The 16,951-nt window shown below is 43.7% G+C and overlaps 1 protein-coding gene across 8 annotated transcripts in view; it reads right to left on the bottom strand.

Annotated features, from left to right (window-relative positions):
* LOC137423087 (kynurenine--oxoglutarate transaminase 3) overlaps positions 1-16,217 on the bottom strand; it is a 74,248-nt gene extending 58,031 nt beyond the window's left edge. Inside the window, exon 1 of one of the 8 annotated variants that reach the window (XM_068109887.2) lies at positions 16,174-16,217. Coding sequence is in view for 2 of the 8 variants with exons in the window: in XM_068109886.2 (XP_067965987.2) it covers positions 16,014-16,085 (72 nt within the window). In the remaining 6 variants the exon portion in view is untranslated. Of the gene's footprint in view, positions 1-16,013 lie in introns of all 8 variants that reach the window. The other 7 variants (XM_078774703.1, XM_068109886.2, XM_078774706.1 and 4 more) reach the window with 7 other exon arrangements.
* Between the last annotated feature and the right edge of the window lie 734 nt (positions 16,218-16,951).

Below are 16,951 nucleotides of genomic sequence, written 5' to 3'. Positions count from 1 at the left end.
TCTTCTCCATTTTGCCCTATTTTCTGCATCTCTCCTTGTTAACCCCCTTGCCCGCATTTCTTCTTCCACCATCTTTAGCCAGGTCTTTCTCGGTCTTCCCCGTCCTCTACTTCCTTCTACATTCATTTCCGTCACTCTTCTCAACCAGTCACTTTCATCCTTCCTCAACACATGACCAAACCAACTCAACCTGTTCCTCTTCACAGCATCAATCACAGGCTCTATTCCTATCATCTTTCGTAATTCATCATTTGTCTTCCTCTCTCTCAATGATACTCCGCACATCCACCGAACCATTCGCATTTCCACCCTTTCCAGCCTTCGTTGCTGCTCTACATTCATGACCCATGTCTCGCTCCCATAAATCATAACACTTCTCACACATGCAGCATACACCTTTCCCTTCAGCTTCAACGACACTCCCCTCCTCATCAGCACGCCACTCAGTTCCCGAAACTTCCATGCACATCTCACTCCAGCAACCGTTGCCGTGTCTGATCCACCTTCTCCATTCAGCATGTCTCCGAGGTAGCAAAGTGTTTTCACACCTTCCAGCTTCACGCCATCTCCAAGATCCAACTCAACATTTCCTCCATCTGCAGCTCCCTCTGTGCACACCTTACATTTGAATGTAGCTGCCACACTGGTTAATGACCCTCTCAGACCACTACATTTTCGATGAACCCACTCAGCACACATTGTACATTGAATGGAGTTCACTCCGACACCCTTCCTGCACACAGCACATGGCCACTTCCCAGTTCTTTCCACCTCACCACATGCTTTACCACTTGCCATCACCTTCGTCTTTCCTATATTCACCTTCAGACCTTTTGTCTCCATACATTCCTTCCACTTGTTCATCTTTTCCTTCAGTCCATCCATACTTTCCGCAATCATCACCAGATCATCTGCATACAACACCTCCCACGGTAAACCCTCCTTTACGTTCTGAGCCAGCACCTCCATCACAGCTACAAAAAGTAGTGGACTTAGTACCGACCCCTGAAGCACTCCCACCTTCACCTCAAACTCACAACTGTTCGAGTTTTTCGTCCTTACAGCTGTGCGCGCTCTTTTGTACATTGCCATCACTGCTCTGATCAACCATTCCTCCACTTCTAACTTCCTCAATGCCCATGTCAATACTTCGCGTGGAACCCTATTGAATGCTTTCTCCAGATCGATCAACAAACCCAAGAAACAACTTCTTCCTCTACTCCATGTACTTCTCCTGCAACTGCCTCACAATAAAGAGCGCGTCTGTCGTTCCTCTTCCTGGCATAAATCCAAACTGCATTTCGTCGATCTTCACCTTCTTCCTTATCCTCCTCTCCAACACCCTTTCCAATACCTTCATTCCATGCTCCAATAACTTTATCGCTCGGTATGAGCCACACTCCAGAGGGTCACCTTTCCCCTTGTATAGAGGGACGAGGGTACTCAGTTCCCAATCCACCGGAATGTGGCCTTCTTTCACCACCAGATTACAGATCTCTGTCATTCTCTTGACACCCCAACTTCCTGCTGCCTTCAACATATCTCCCACAACTCCCGTCGGCCCTCCCGCTTTTCTACTCTTCATTGCTTTTATCGCTTCCTCAACTTCCTCCTCAGTTATCTTCTCTGCCGGTCCTAAAACTGGGTTACTCTCGATGTTGCCATCCCATTCATTCTCTGTATTCAACAGCATTTCCATATATCTTTTCCATCTTCCTTTAATTCCATCTGGGTCCACAACGATTTGTCCCACTTCATCCTTCAAGCAACTCACCCCCATCACATCACACCTCTCTTTCGCTATCTGCTTTGCAATCCTGAATACCGCTCTCTGACCCTCTTCCGAATCCAAGCGTTCTCCGAACATTTTCCTACATGCCTCCTGCGCCTTTGCTACCTCTTTCTTTGCAGCCTTCTTGGCTGCCTTATAACTTTCATGCTCTGCTTTTTCTGCTCCCGTACCCTTCGCCTTCTGCCACTCCTTGAACTTCTTCCTCTTCTCGTCAATCCTCTTTCCAACTTCATCATCCCACCACCATGTTTCCGAGTGCCTCGGTGGTCCTTCTGTACATCCACATACCTCAGCAACGGCTCACAACAGACCATCTTTCATTGACATCCAACCACGTTCAAGCTCAATCACATCATCCTCTACCCTACTCGGCCTCTCTTTTAATGCCTCCCTTACTGTCACCTCTTTCAACCTCCACACCTTCATTCTCGGTTGGTACTTCACCCGCCGAGCTCTCCTCGCACCTTTCACCCTTATGTCACAGACAACCAAGTGGTGCTGTGAAACAGCCTCCTCCCCCGGAATCACCTTTGTGTCCCGGAGGTGCCCCCTATCTCGCCTACGCTCCATCAGGTAGTCAACGGTTGTCGTCGACCCACCTGACGTGTATGTAACAAGCTTATTATCCCCTTTCTGGAACTGAGTGTTACAAATAAACAAATCAGCTCCATCAGCAAACTCCAAAATCCTTTCACCTTCTCCATTTCTCACCATATCCGTAACCCCCATGAACTCCCTCAAAACCGTCCATACTCCTTCCCACATGTACATTTAGGTCTCCTCCTACCACAACAACTTCCTCATCTTTCACGTTTTCCATCAGTTTCTCTGTCGCACACCAGAACTTGTCCTTCTCTTCATCGCTCCGACCAACCTGCGGAGCATATCCCGAGATGACGTTCACCAAGAGCTTTCCAATCATCATTTTCACCATCATCAACCTATCACTAACTCTAGTCACACTCACCACACTGTCTACAAACTCCTCAGAAAACAGGACACCAACACCATTCACGCCCTCCGGGCACCCTTGCCACACAAACTTGTATTTCTGTCCCTGCCTACCCTTCACCATTCTCACACCACTTCCCTTCCATCTCGTCTCTTGCACACAACATATGTCCACTCTTCTTCTGATCAATACTTCCACCACTTCTCCTGATCTCCCTGTCATTGTCCCTACATTCCATGTCCCAAACCTCAGAAACCGATCTCCACTTCGGGCTGTACCCTGCCCATCTGTAGTTGTAATTGTCATGGTTCTCTTTTTGAGGCAATGTTTTTATGGCCGGATGCCCTTCCTAACGCCAACCCTCTTTGTCGCCTCTTACGACACGCAGGTATACGGTGTACCTATTCTAACCAGGGTACACACCGGAATTCCATAACTCATCACCACACAAAAATAATTACCAAGCACTTATTTCACCCCCCTGCAGGACCCTTGGCATCGATGTCATATTCATGTGTGTGCATTTCTCTCAACTAGGCAGCAGGGAGGTACCGCACAAGTAAGATTGTGGGGGCGCTTCAGGCTGTGGTGCCCGCAGTCCAAAAACAAGTCACTTGACTTACAAATTCATTGCCCCCCCCCCCCCTTTACCTCTTGACCCGTGACAGTCAAACAGCCCTTTCTGCCGTTACCATGCCGGTGGGGGTCTCCACACACCAGGCTCCGTGGCGTCCTGCTTCAGCGCAGCTACACGGGTCGCTGGGAGTCTCTCCTACCCCAGGGCGCCCAAACAAACCTCCACCGACGAGCTCCAATCTCCAGATACCACTGGCTGCCAGGGTAATTGCTGCAGAGGGGGGCTGCAGGCATCGCTCCTCAGAGCTTGATCGGTACCTGCGGACACACACCTTTCCCACCCACAAAATCCCCAAAACACATTTCCTCCCCCGCTACCATTCAATTTTCCAACACATTTCCATAGATGGTACAAAAGAGTGGCCATGGCCTGCTTCATGTGAAATCCCCAATTAACATTTAAATCACATTTTCAAAACACATTTCACAATAATCACCACTCACTCATATTTCCATTTTCAAAATCACGACCACATAAAAACACATAACCACAACACAAAAACAAACGCCACCCACAAGACCCTGTGGCACACATTCCATCCCCCTCACCGACCATGTCATCACTTTCACCCGCCCCTAACTCCAAATTACCTGTCCCAATTTACATAAGCAAGTCCTGAAGCCTGGGACAGTAACCATCAAGGCCTTACCCCTACCTTGATGTGCAGGTATTCCGGGTGGTCAGGTCCAAAAGTGCCATCCACCCTACAGAATCCCAAAATTTATCATTGGACCAATCAAATTTCTCCAAATTTCACTTTTCTCCCCACTATACTGGCAGGTATGGGGATCTGCCTCCAATGGTGAACTGTACTAAACAACTACATGTGGCTCTCTTCAATCCCACTCCACCCTCCAGGTCTTTAAAACAGCTGTTCACCACCCCACCATCTCTTATCTTCCCCCATCCAAAACCTTGATCTTTTTTACCCCCGCTAATTTCACCCCAAATCAACTTTTTTGAAATACCAACTTCTGTCCTGGAAGTCCTTGGTGTCCTTGTGTTTTATAATTCTCCCCCCCCCCCCCTTCCCACGCCTCCTCCCCCCAAGCCCTCTCCCTCGCACACATCTCCCTGCTCTTAAATGTTGTGTGCTCTCAAGTGTTTGTGTGCTTCCCCTTCTCTTGTCTTCCGCTCCATCTTTTTATATATTTTGTTTGTCTGGTTGATTTGTTTGTGAAGTAAATGTCAGCTTTCACGAGCCTCGATTCAGTATACAAAACAAAAGAAAAGAAAAAAAAAAAGTATCAAATGTTTCTGTTAAACTACATTGCTGCACTTTCAAAGCACCCTTTGTTATTTACAAATATGTCAACCACACACACACACACAGACAAATGTAACTTAGCTCATTAACACCAATTTTATTTTGCAAACCATAGACATATTAACTCCTAGTTTTCTTAAGTTACAATATTGACGCTGGACACCAAAAGTCATCAGTTCAAGCAAACAACAGTTTATTGAACATGTCAACCTTTTTACATGAAAGTTTCAAGCACGAGATGTGCTGTACATCGTCTTTTTTTTTCAAACTGAGGTACAGTTTCGGTGTTGTTGTTTTTTTTGGGGGGGGGGGGGGGGGGTGTTCCAGAGGGGGTTGTGTCGCATGATAACTTATGGTTATGATTAATCAAAGTGAACTTGGTATACAAAGAACCCGGGAAATTTTCTTAAGCTGGAATATAATGTATAAATTTAAGTTTTCTTTTCTTGTGTAGGTATTTAAATTCCTGCTCTTTACGGCAGAATACTGCACCAACCATAAAAACATACACAGCAATTGCTCCTGTTATAAAAATCACAATGTATTCCTTGCATAAAATCTAAGAGATGGTATGGGATAAATTGAGAATTGCATGTTTTGCTAGTTAACCCTGTTCCCTCACTCACATCCCCCTGCCCCAGAAAAACATCTCATGTATGCACAATGCAATGGTGACAAACTGATTTCTTCTCATTTTTCAGCTGCACAAAAACACTTCTACCAGTGTTGAGTTTACTTGGAGACAATGCATGGTCTCACTAATAAAGAGAACAAGTTTGCAGCACATTCACTTCTCTAGCAGTAACAGTTGAAGTTAATCATCTAACAAAAATGTGAACAATGCTTGTTTCCACTGTAACATTTTCCCCTTTCTGTTTTCCTTTCTAAGCTCTTCATTTGCTGTGCATGTAAATGTGAACTTCATCCTACAAAAGTACATGACTAGCATTAACATTCACCTCTCATTTGTTTTTACATCTGAAATGTCTATTTGCATGTTACTGTTTAATGATTTTCTAATGCATGACATTTGATCGTTTTGACTGATCGGAACAATTTCTAAACTTTGTGTTAACCATTTGTTGTATTAAAAGTTACAAATGTAATGATAGGTCAGATCCAGTTTTTGAGAAGCCAAACATTAGATGTGATGCTATTAAACAAAAACTGTCCTTAATAAAATTATGTTCTGTGCTTCTGCATAGTTCAATCAAAAAGCCTCGACAGTGTTGGGAGGGGGTGGGGGGGGGGGCGGCTGGTGGGGGTTGAAGAAAACAGTGAAAATGACAAATTCATAATGTGTGCAGCTCATTCAAATAATAAACAGCTCACTCCAAATACAAACCAACCTATCATTCAATAATTGAATCCCATAAATAAATCTGGCATGATCTTTAAATCCTGTTAATTTCTTCATCACCATGTTACAGTAAAATAAATAAACTGATGTGTAATAAATAAACAAACAGGCATAAAGAAATGCATACTAGTCATTTCATCAAGATAACATGTATGTAGAGATAGATGTATTCTATCAAATATTCATATTTGGGAAGAGCTATTTCAAAAATGAAACGGCCAATTCTAACAAAATCCTGTCTGAAGTGGATTTTTTTTGCGAACATTCATATTAGCTGCAACTTGTGCGACGTATAATTTTTTGTTAAATATTTCATTCGATACTTTTTGGCCCAGGTCGATCATTTGAATAGAGCAGCCAGTCCACGGCGGCACGCCACGCATTAGCGGACTTTGTCACCCATTACCGCCGGCAGTAGCCGGGTGGGATCTCGCCGCACACCGTGCGTGCGCCACTCAGCGAAAAGTTGTACGACTATTGCGTCAAAATGTTGACGCCTGTAAATCATAATCTAACAAATAACATGATTTCCATTACTTTGTAAACGCAAGAGAGCTAATTAAGACCAAAATGCATTGTCGCAAATGAATATGAAAATAAAATAAATTCACTGCCGGAAGTGTTCAAACTAATGTGTTGTCCTGTCGTAACTTACGTAGTGCACAAGAGTTTTAAAAAATCATTTTTTTTCCGACGTTCAAATCAACTAACAATGTCTGAATTGGATTTCTGTACGTAAATTTATATTTCAAGTAATAAATAACAACGTAAGCCCACACCAAACAACGATCTGAACAACCCACGACGAGGCTACTACGTAAGTAACAACGGAAGCAAGATCAAGCCGACGGACGATGTCCAAAGTTGCTTATGTAGCATTAAATTTAACTGTTACGCCGCCTTCAAATCGCATTCACTATCGTAAATTCAAAACATAAGAACTGTAAATATCTTAGTGATAATTTGTTAGAATCAGAACTCCAATTTACGGAAGTACTATGCAGAAATCAAATAATACTACGTACGTTACAAATACTCGTCAGATGTGCGTGTCCGTGTAACTTACGTTGACACGGTAGCAGAAAAAAGGGTCATGCTATTTGATTGATTTATTCATTACGTTGTATGCATTTCTAAAACGAGACGCTGATCCTGATAAGCATATTATTATTACAAATACAAATAGTGAAACTGTTATCTATAATTGCTCAGCTACGTACAAATAGTTACCAGAATCTACGTATAGTGGGGCAACTTAGCATAACAGTTGTGCATTTTGTGAGGAAAGCACCAAATTTGGCACACTAGTAGACTATCCTATTATGAACAGATTTGGATATTGGGCCATCTCAAATTCAGCCCCTGATGGCTGTGGCAGCCATTTTCCAAAATGACACCTTCAGCTTGTTCCGACGAATTGCATCATCATTTGGCTTGGTCCTTTCCACCAGGCATTCTCTGGTGAAAGCCTGGAACTGCTCTTGGCCAATCTTCTTCACATTCCTGACAGTCTCAACTGCAGCAGGACCTGCAATTTCCTTTGTGTCAAGGACAACCAGATCCATGCTCTCTTCCTCAAAGGGGTTGCCAAGCTCTTCTATGACGCTGACAATGGCGCGGACATCCTTGGCGAAAGAGGTGTGCACACTTGGTGTCTGGTCGTGATGACGTGTGTCCTCTCGCCTCCCCCAGTGTTGATGGCCATCTTGGAACTCTTCTATGGCCCTGGCAACTTCTGGCCCGGCAATCATCCAACACCGCAGGGCACTTGGGTTGTCAGTGAGGCCGACTGCTCCACCATCTCCTTTGATGCAGGCGTTATTCTGTTCATGCGCCTGGTCGATTGGGATCGAAGAGAACACCTTCTTCGTCTTCTGTACAGTGAAGTTGCCAGCTCTGAATTCTCTGGCTACATCTGAGTGCTTCATTGGGAGTGCAACCATGTCCCTCAGGTGAACAGGGACCCATCTGGCATAGTGTGTGTGGTCTAAGGCATGGAACCATGGGACCATTTCCGTCAGGGCATCAAGGTACATCGTGAATGAAGCCTGCTGCAGAGAACGCACGTAGACCAGTACCAACATCTCTAGTTCCAGCACAGTTGCCCAGTACTGAAAGTTGGGAATGTCTTCTCCTCTCTGGTGACACCAGTCTTCGAACTCAGGCAGGTCTTCTGCATCATCAGCATATGTCAAACAGTGGCGTTCATACGAACGGTGTTGCAGGATGTGCAGCGCCGCTGCAGTGATTTGATGAGCTCTTCTTGTGCGGGTGACGTGGGCAGCTCGCAGGAAGGAGTCGGCCGTCCCTGGCGTTGCAATCTCAGCTTGCAAATCTGCAAAATCTGAAAATCTTGCAAAAAGCAAATCTCTGAATCTGAGATGGCCCAATATCCAGATCTTTTCATAATATGATAGTCTACTAGTGTGCCAAATTTGGTGCTTTCCTCACAAAATGCACAATTGTTATGCTATATTTAGCTTAGCTGCCGGACTAGTACGTAACAACGGACTGGGAACATTATTTGCAGTGAACGTCGCTGTTCGTGACCTATGTCACGTACGTAGAAAAACTACGTCTAAATATGTTAAACTAAAAATAAATAAATAAATAAACGTAAATATGCTAAATTGGACACTGTGTTTCATATTTCAGCGTTCATTCGGAATTGGCGGCTGCTTCAGGCATTTGTCTGATTGGATGATGAGTGATAGGCATTCCCCCACTCACCAGTCTTGGAAACCCGTCTTTTGCTTTCACGGTTTAAAAGCCTACGGGGGTTCTACGTACGTTACAAAGTGCACACGGAAATTATCCTCGGCGAAAGTTTTTAATTTTCATCCCCAAGGTCAGGGTTTCAGAACTTGCGTGAAATACTGAGGAAAAGTATTCAATGGAAGAAGTGTTTCTCACGTAGTCGGTATTCTACAGATAGTTAGGAATTGTTATAATTGATCAACCAAAATGTGAAAGTCCAGTGGACACGAAGGTAACTTACGTTCCCGGTAACAGTCGGATCGATTTATTGATTAGGTAACCACCTTTCCGGAAGTGATTGTTTGTGGATATATTTCTTTCATCCACAACCAAACTAGTGTCAAAATGTAAACAAAGAAAATGTCCTGTAAATATGTTATTTTTCATTTTCAAAAATACTTGTCACTTTATGTCCCATTTTTGGCTGCCATTTTTGGCTAATTTTCGCAATAAAATAGTGAATAAAACACACAACACACACATCAAAGTTTTTTTATATATATTTCTTTTATATCTTTAAACATATACACATCATATAACAAGCATACTTTTGTGGCACGACTATTTTGCAAGCCAGAAGAATGAATATACTGCAGACACAAAAGTTAGTGAGTATTGTGCCATTACATATACTGTATATCTCTCCAGTGTGTATGTCCTAAGGGTATTCTTCTGAGTTTTTTTGAAAATACTATTTTTTTTGGAAAAAATACTGATCTGTCTGTGTGTCGCAATTTTTCTCAAAGATGGCTGAACGGATCTTCGTCAAACTTTCAGAGGTTCATCAGTGAGCACCTGGGAGTGTTTTAGGGGAAAACAAATTTTTGAAAAAAAAAGGTTTGTTTTTTTGGATTAAAAAATAAAATAAAATAAAAATCACTCTGTAGTGCCTAAGCCTTTTTGATTAATGATAGTTATATACAAGTACACATTTGTATAAATAAATACAAAATAATTACCAGACATTTGAACACAAATTAATCAAACAATTCCGGAAGTGGTCAAAATTGGTGGTAGGGTTTCTTCTTCTTCCTAGACGTCATCATACTTAACTCAGAAACGTGATGAAGGGCACATTCACCAGAATATATTGAACGATAAGGTAAAATGATGGTTTGACATTTGTGATGGATTCTGATTTGGATGTAATTACTTTTCCATTATATTTGCCCTCATTTCAAATATGTTAATGTTTCTATTTCGCTTGAGCAACGCCGGGTACTCCATCTATAAACGCTTATATACTTTACTTTATACTTTACTTTATATAAATTTATAGTACAAATACTTTATATTGATTTATATATATATTTATAGTACAAATATTTACTTTCCTTTGCAGTACAAATATAAATACAACTTTGTGTGGGGGGGGGGGGGGGGGGGAGGGTAACAGTCAGGGGAGGGACGAAATTCTCTGTGCAAATGTGTACCATGTAGCGCCACCTGGTGGTGCTGGCAGAGGGTATTACAATTTCCTTTTTTACCTGGGCAACACTGACGTCAAAGCACTCTTCGCATGGGTAAATATTTCCCCCTTCCTTTCCCTCTCCCCCCACCCCCCACTCTCCCAAACGGAAGGGCCTGTCAAAGCTACCCCACCCCACCAAAAAAACCAGATGTATATTGTTACGTTCATGAGGATAGGTGAGGGGATACCGTAGGGATGGTAGAACTGTATAATTTACTAGCAGAAGTACCCGGCATTGCCGGGCAGGGGAAGGGGAGGGGAGGGGAATGGGGGGGGAGCGAGCCCCTTGGTAAAGCGAGCGATTTTTTTTTTTCATAGCATCATAGCGTCATAGCGTTCATAGCGTCATAGCGTCATAGCGTTCATAGCGTTTCATAGCGTCATAGCGATTTTGTTTTTTCATAGCGTCATAGCGTCATAGCGTTCATAGTGTCATAGCGTCATAGCGATTTTTTTTTTCATAGCGCCATATCGTTCATAGCGGTCATAGCTTCATAGCGTCATAGCGTCATAGCGTTCATAGCGTCATCGCGTTCATAGCGTTTCATAGCGATTTTTTTTTTCATAGCGTCATATCGTTCATAGCGGTCATAGCTTCATAGCATCATAGCGTCATATCGTTCATAGCGTTCATAGCGTCATCGCGTCATCGCGTTCATAGCGTTTCATAGCGTCATAGCGATTTTTTTTTTCATAGCGTCATATCGTTCATAGCTTCATAGCGTTTCATAGCGTCATAGCGTCATAGCGTTCATAGCGTCATCGCGTTCATAGCGTTTCATAGCGTCATCGCAATTTTTTTTTTCATAGCGTTCATAGCGTCATAGCGTCATCACGTGATCGCTCTGAGCGAATCAGCGCCCACCTGCTCTGATTCCGTTGATTCCGTGCGCTGAAATGCGCTGAGGTAAATATGAATAAAAAATATGGATCGTCAAATATTTTGAGTTTGGCCATGTTCGTCCCAGGCTCAATGGCCATGTCTATGCCAAATATCAAGCATGTAAGCCTCTCCGTTTAGGAGTCTATCGGTAACATTACACACACACACACACACACACACACACACACACTGTTTTATCTATCTATAATTCCAGTAATCTCTGTGTGTCTGTGTGTTTGTTTGTTTGTCTGTGACCGCTGTTTCTCGACAACCACGGGTCCGATATACTTGAAACTTGCCAGGTATATTGCTGGGGACCCGAGGATGTGCCTTTTCAAGGTTTCATATTAATCGGAGAAGTAGTTACCGAGCTATGTCCAAAAAACGATTCAACCAATCAGAGAGCAGCGAGCTATCACGTGTGCCGAACGTGGCGAACAGACTCTGCCTCGGACGGCACATTTGAGAGCGTATTCATTTATTTCACGTTGGCAAACTATGTTGCCGCTATGTTGGCGTTAAACTATGTTTTAAAACTAATTAAAACTAATTTGCGATTCTTTCGCTTTCCTGCGCGTTTGTGCACGCTATGGCGATTTCTTTACCAAACTCCGCAAGCCGTTCGCTTTGGACCAAACCATTTCATGTAAATAGAGGGGGGGGATTGTCACCGTACTCGCAAGCCGTTCGCTTTGGACCAAACCATTTCATGTAAATAGAGGGGGGGGGGATTGTCACCGTACTCGCAAGCCGTTCGCTTTGGACCAAACCATTTCATGTAAATAGAGGGGGGGGATTGTCACCGTACTCGCAAGCCGTTCGCTTTGGCTTTGCGAATGGACCAAACCATTTCATGTAAATAGAGGGGGGGGGGATATAATTTTAGATATATATATAGTACGGGCATGCCCTAGTCTATCTATAATTCCAGTAATCTCTGTGTGTATGTGTGTCTGTGACCGCTGTTTCTCGACAACCACGGGTCCGATATACTTGAAACTTGCCAGGTATATTGCTGGGGACCTGAGGATGTGCCTTTTCAAGGTTTCATATTAATCGGAGAAGTAGTTACCGAGCTATGTCCAAAAAACGATTCAACCAATCAGAGAGCAGCGAGCTATCACGTGTGCCGAACGTGGCGAACAGACTCTGCCTCGGACGGCACATTTGAGAGCGTATTCATTTATTTCACGTTGGCAAACTATGTTGGCGTTAAACTATGTTTTAAAACGAATTAAAACTAATTTGCGATTCATCGTAACTGCGATATGCGACCTTCCGGACAGTCAAATGAGGACGTCACTTCCGGACTTACGGATAGTCATAGTGACGACGTACTGATGCTGAACGTGGCGAGCAGACGCTGCCTCGGACAGCACATTTGAGAGCGTATTCATTTATTTGACGTTGCAATCTGTGTTGATTGTTGTAAGGTACGATCGATTGTAGTACACGTTTATAATAACTCTGCCGATACAGGCCCGATTAACTGCAGCGCCATCCGAGCTGCGGCGTCGGGACGATACATTCATTGTACGGTCACATCACGCACTTACGGGCACGCCCATGCATGCATGGGCGAAGACATTTTTTTTTTAATTTTTGGCAAGGAACGGGCACCCACGTACGGGCACGTCCTAGTATATATAGATTGCAGGAGGAGGTGGTGGTCGACTCCAATGGATCTGAGTGATATATAGTATTGTAGGAGGGGGTGGTGGTCGATTCCAAGGGATCTGGGTGATATTTAGTATTGTAGGAGGAGGTGGTGGTCGATTCCAAGGGATCTGGGTGATATTTAGTATTGTAGGAGGGGGTGGTGGTCGATTCCAAGGGATCTGAGTGATATATAGTATTGTAGGAGGGGGTGGTGGTCGATTCCAAGGGATCTGGGTGATATTTAGTATTGCAGGAGGAGGTGGTGGTCGATTCCAAGGGATCTGAGTGATATATAGTATTGCAGGAGGAGGTGGTGGTCGATTCCAAGGGATCTGAGTGGTATATAGTATTGTAGGAGGAGGTGGTGGTCGATTCCAAGGGATCTGGGTGATATTTAGTATTGCAGGAGGAGGTGGTGGTCGATTCCAAGGGATCTGGGTGATATTTAGTATTGTAGGAGGAGGTGGTGGTCGATTCCAAGGGATCCGAGTGATATATAGTATTGTAGGAGGAGGTGGTGGTCGATTCCAAGGGATCTGGGTGATATTTAGTATTGCAGGAGGAGGTGGTGGTCGATTCCAAGGGATCTGGGTGATATTTAGTATTGTAGGAGGGGGTGGTGGTCGATTCCAAGGGATCTGGGTGATATTTAGTATTGCAGGAGGAGGTGGTGGTCGATTCCAAGGGATCTGAGTGATATATAGTATTGTAGGAGGAGGTGGTGGTCGATTCCAAGGGATCTGAGTGATATATAGTATTGTAGGAGGAGGTGGTGGTCGATTCCAAGGGATCTGGGTGATATTCAGTATTGCAGGAGGAGGTGGTGGTCGATTCCAAGGGATCTGGGTGATATTTAGTATTGTAGGAGGGGGTGGTGGTCGATTCCAAGGGATCTGGGTGATATTTAGTATTGTAGGAGGGGGTGGTGGTCGATTCCAAGGGATCTGGGTGATATTTAGTATTGTAGGAGGGGGTGGTGGTCGATTCCAAGGGATCTGGGTGATATTTAGTATTGTAGGAGGGGGTGGTGGTCGATTCCAAGGGATCTGGGTGATATTTAGTATTGTAGGAGGAGGTGGTGGTCGATTCCAAGGGATCTGAGTGATATTTAGTATTGCAGGAGGTGGTGGTGGTCGATTGTGAGGGATCTGAGTGATATATATAGATAGTCGCGCGGCAAGGAACATCACGTGATCGCTCTGAGCGATCGATTGCAACTCTGCGTCCTGTCGTGGGCGTGGCCAACGTGGCCTCATGCTCCCAGGTGATTGGCTAACTCGAGCTCGAGAGAGCCATAATGCGCTACGTTATGGCAAAAAATATGAATCTAAAGATGAAAGGGAAAAAAACCTATGTGGTGTGAATGGCAATGTTCGTCGCTTAAATGTGAAAAAAGGCAATTGCTTTTCGCTCTGAAATACGTGCGAACACGTAACTGAGTTAATGGCGGCAGGGAACATCACGTGATCGCTCTGAGCGAATCAGCGCGCTGCTCTGCGACCGGTCAGATTCCGGTCATAATATTTCGCGCTGAGATAAAAATATGGTAAAAGCATATTATGAAATAAATTTTTAGGTCAGCCATGTTCGTCCCAGGCTCAATGGCCATGTCTGTGCCAAATATCAAGTACGTGAGCCTCTCCGTTTAGGAGTCTATCGGTAACATTACACACACACACACACACACACACACACACACACACACACACACACACACACACACACACACACACACACACACACACACACACACACACACACACACACACACACACACACACACACACACACACACACACAAACTGTGTTTTATATATATAGATAGCCTGGGCCATGGATGCGTAGGAGAAATCTCAATGTACTTAAGTAGGGAAACTGTAGCTTAAGATTGTTTATGTGTCTTCACACATGGGGTGAAGCAGTGCTAATTAGTGTGGGGATTAAGGCAAATTTTCCCCAGTACGTGAGGTCCCCTCTGTAATTTACTCTTACGTTTTGTTGTAAAAACACCTCCTTTTAAACAACAACAACAACCGCCTACAAACGCCAAGCAGAGCCGATCAGATTAAGCCCCGCCCAAAGGACCGATTAAGGAAAAAGGCCATGCCCCTGGAGTGGTGTGATAGAGAGTGGGGGTGGAGAGAAAGCCGTCAGGCCACGTCCCGCTGAATGCCCCGATTGGCAGATGAGTGAAGAAGAAGAGCACATCTTTCTCTCTCTCGATCTTGGCTCTGGCAGGAAGGCTGCCCATTTGTAGTGTTGGTGGTATTTTTGTGCTTGTGCTGTGTGGACTTTCGGCGCTTTGGGGGAGTCTGTTGCGGCCGTTAAGGAGGAATTGGAGGCCACGCTTGTCCTCCCCGACAGTGGAAAAAAACAGTCTTCGGGACTCTCCTCCTGCCTGTGGAGCCATCATTTGAGCGCTTCCCGTGCGAGTGGCTATATTGAACTTCGCCACCGCCGCTGGCCTTACAGAAAGCCATTTGGGACCAGCTAAGTGCACGAAAAGGACATTTTCTTTTTATTTTATCTTTCCTCTGTCGTGTGGTGTGAATCTGTGTGGAGATGTCTCACAGTAGGATTTTAGTTTTTACCTCAGCACTCATTTTCATTCCTTGGTCTATTTTTATTAAATTCATTATTGTTGCATTTTATTGGTCGTGTTTGCGCGTTTTGTGGTTTCAGAATAAACCCGTGTGTTCCGTTCAGGTAAACGCCTAGCAAGCATCCTTCCATCTCGAGTGCGCAATCACCGTTTCGGCTATCCGTCATCCATTGGTCTTAATCGCTGGTGACAGGACAATATATAGTACATCTTTCCCCTCACCTTCCTTGCTTGACTGAATCTGATTTGTTTGATGTCATTAATCAAAAAGGTTTAGGCACAAAAGAGCGATTTCTTTTGTAACCCCCCCGCCCCCCAAAAATACATTTTCTATTCGGTTTAACACGAAGTCAACAGTGGAAAAGGTGCTGCGACTTTGCTGCGCATGTCCCGAGAAACGTGTTTTTCGTGCGATCAGCAATAATCCCACAAACACCCAAACACCCAAACACCCACGTTCGCATAAAACACAAACCTATTAAACGTTCAAACAGCGATATGTTAACACTAACAGGCTCCAGCGATATGTGACGAAATATAATAACAGCTTATTCGTATTCTCATTTTACCTTCTCTTGTACATAAATGACTAATAGTAATAATAATATCTATTTTTTAGAAAGAATTGCTTACGGATCGGAGGGATTCATGAGGTACAGCAGCCCGAGGATTGCGAACAACAGCGCGCACGAAGCAGCCGAACATTATAAAGGAAATGATTTCCTAATAAATTAATATTTAACAGAAAGTGGGACAAAAATAAATAGATTATATATACAGTATGTACCTTTACCGGAATGCATGTATATATGACGCAACATCGAATGTGTCAAGTTATTTGGGGGCCACGGGGCCACGCCCACTAAAATCCGATTGGATAAATCCCGAATGGACGACATTACGCCTTCATATAAAAATAATATTTCCAAATGCTAAACGATCTGTATAGATCGCCTATCACCAGATGTACTTCGTACAGTGTTGGCGGAGCTGTCAAACTTCCGTTTAGATAATGACGACTGCCGCGAACTATACTGTTGTGATTACAAACATTGACTCAATGTCATTTTGCGCAATGATTGAGCAAAAGCTGAAAATTTGTTTCTTCGAGATTGAAATTACAATTTAACATCATTTTGTTCAACACTTTTTTTTTGATGATGTTTTTTTTTACGAATTACGATCACCGATAAATAAAGATTATATATTTCCCTTATTTTTCCACATTTGCCGACATTGCCGTACTGTAATGTTTATCAGTGTACATACATGAGATGATACATGCACATGTTTACACAGTGTACATATACGTTTTATTTTAATAATGTCAGTCGATTTTCGCATTTAAAAAGCTACCGCACCGTTGACTGTAGACAACTCTTGTATGGTGCTGTTCTCTATTGCGTTCTCATCTTGTGTAATACTGCGCATTGTTATTTGCATATTCTGTATCTATTATCTTATTCTAATATCTACCATCGCTTTCTTTGTCTTGCAGATTGATTGTTCATCGTTGTTGCTAATAAGCCTGCATTCAATTGATACATTCTTGTTTATGAACAATCAACTCA

The sequence above is a fragment of the Myxine glutinosa genome, chromosome 3, assembly GCF_964187855.1.
Source record: "Myxine glutinosa chromosome 3, kmMyxGlut1.1, whole genome shotgun sequence".
Lineage (NCBI taxonomy): Eukaryota > Metazoa > Chordata > Myxini > Myxiniformes > Myxinidae > Myxine > Myxine glutinosa.
Note: the sequence above shows the minus strand (reverse complement) of the source record. Positions and strands in the feature narration are given on the sequence as shown.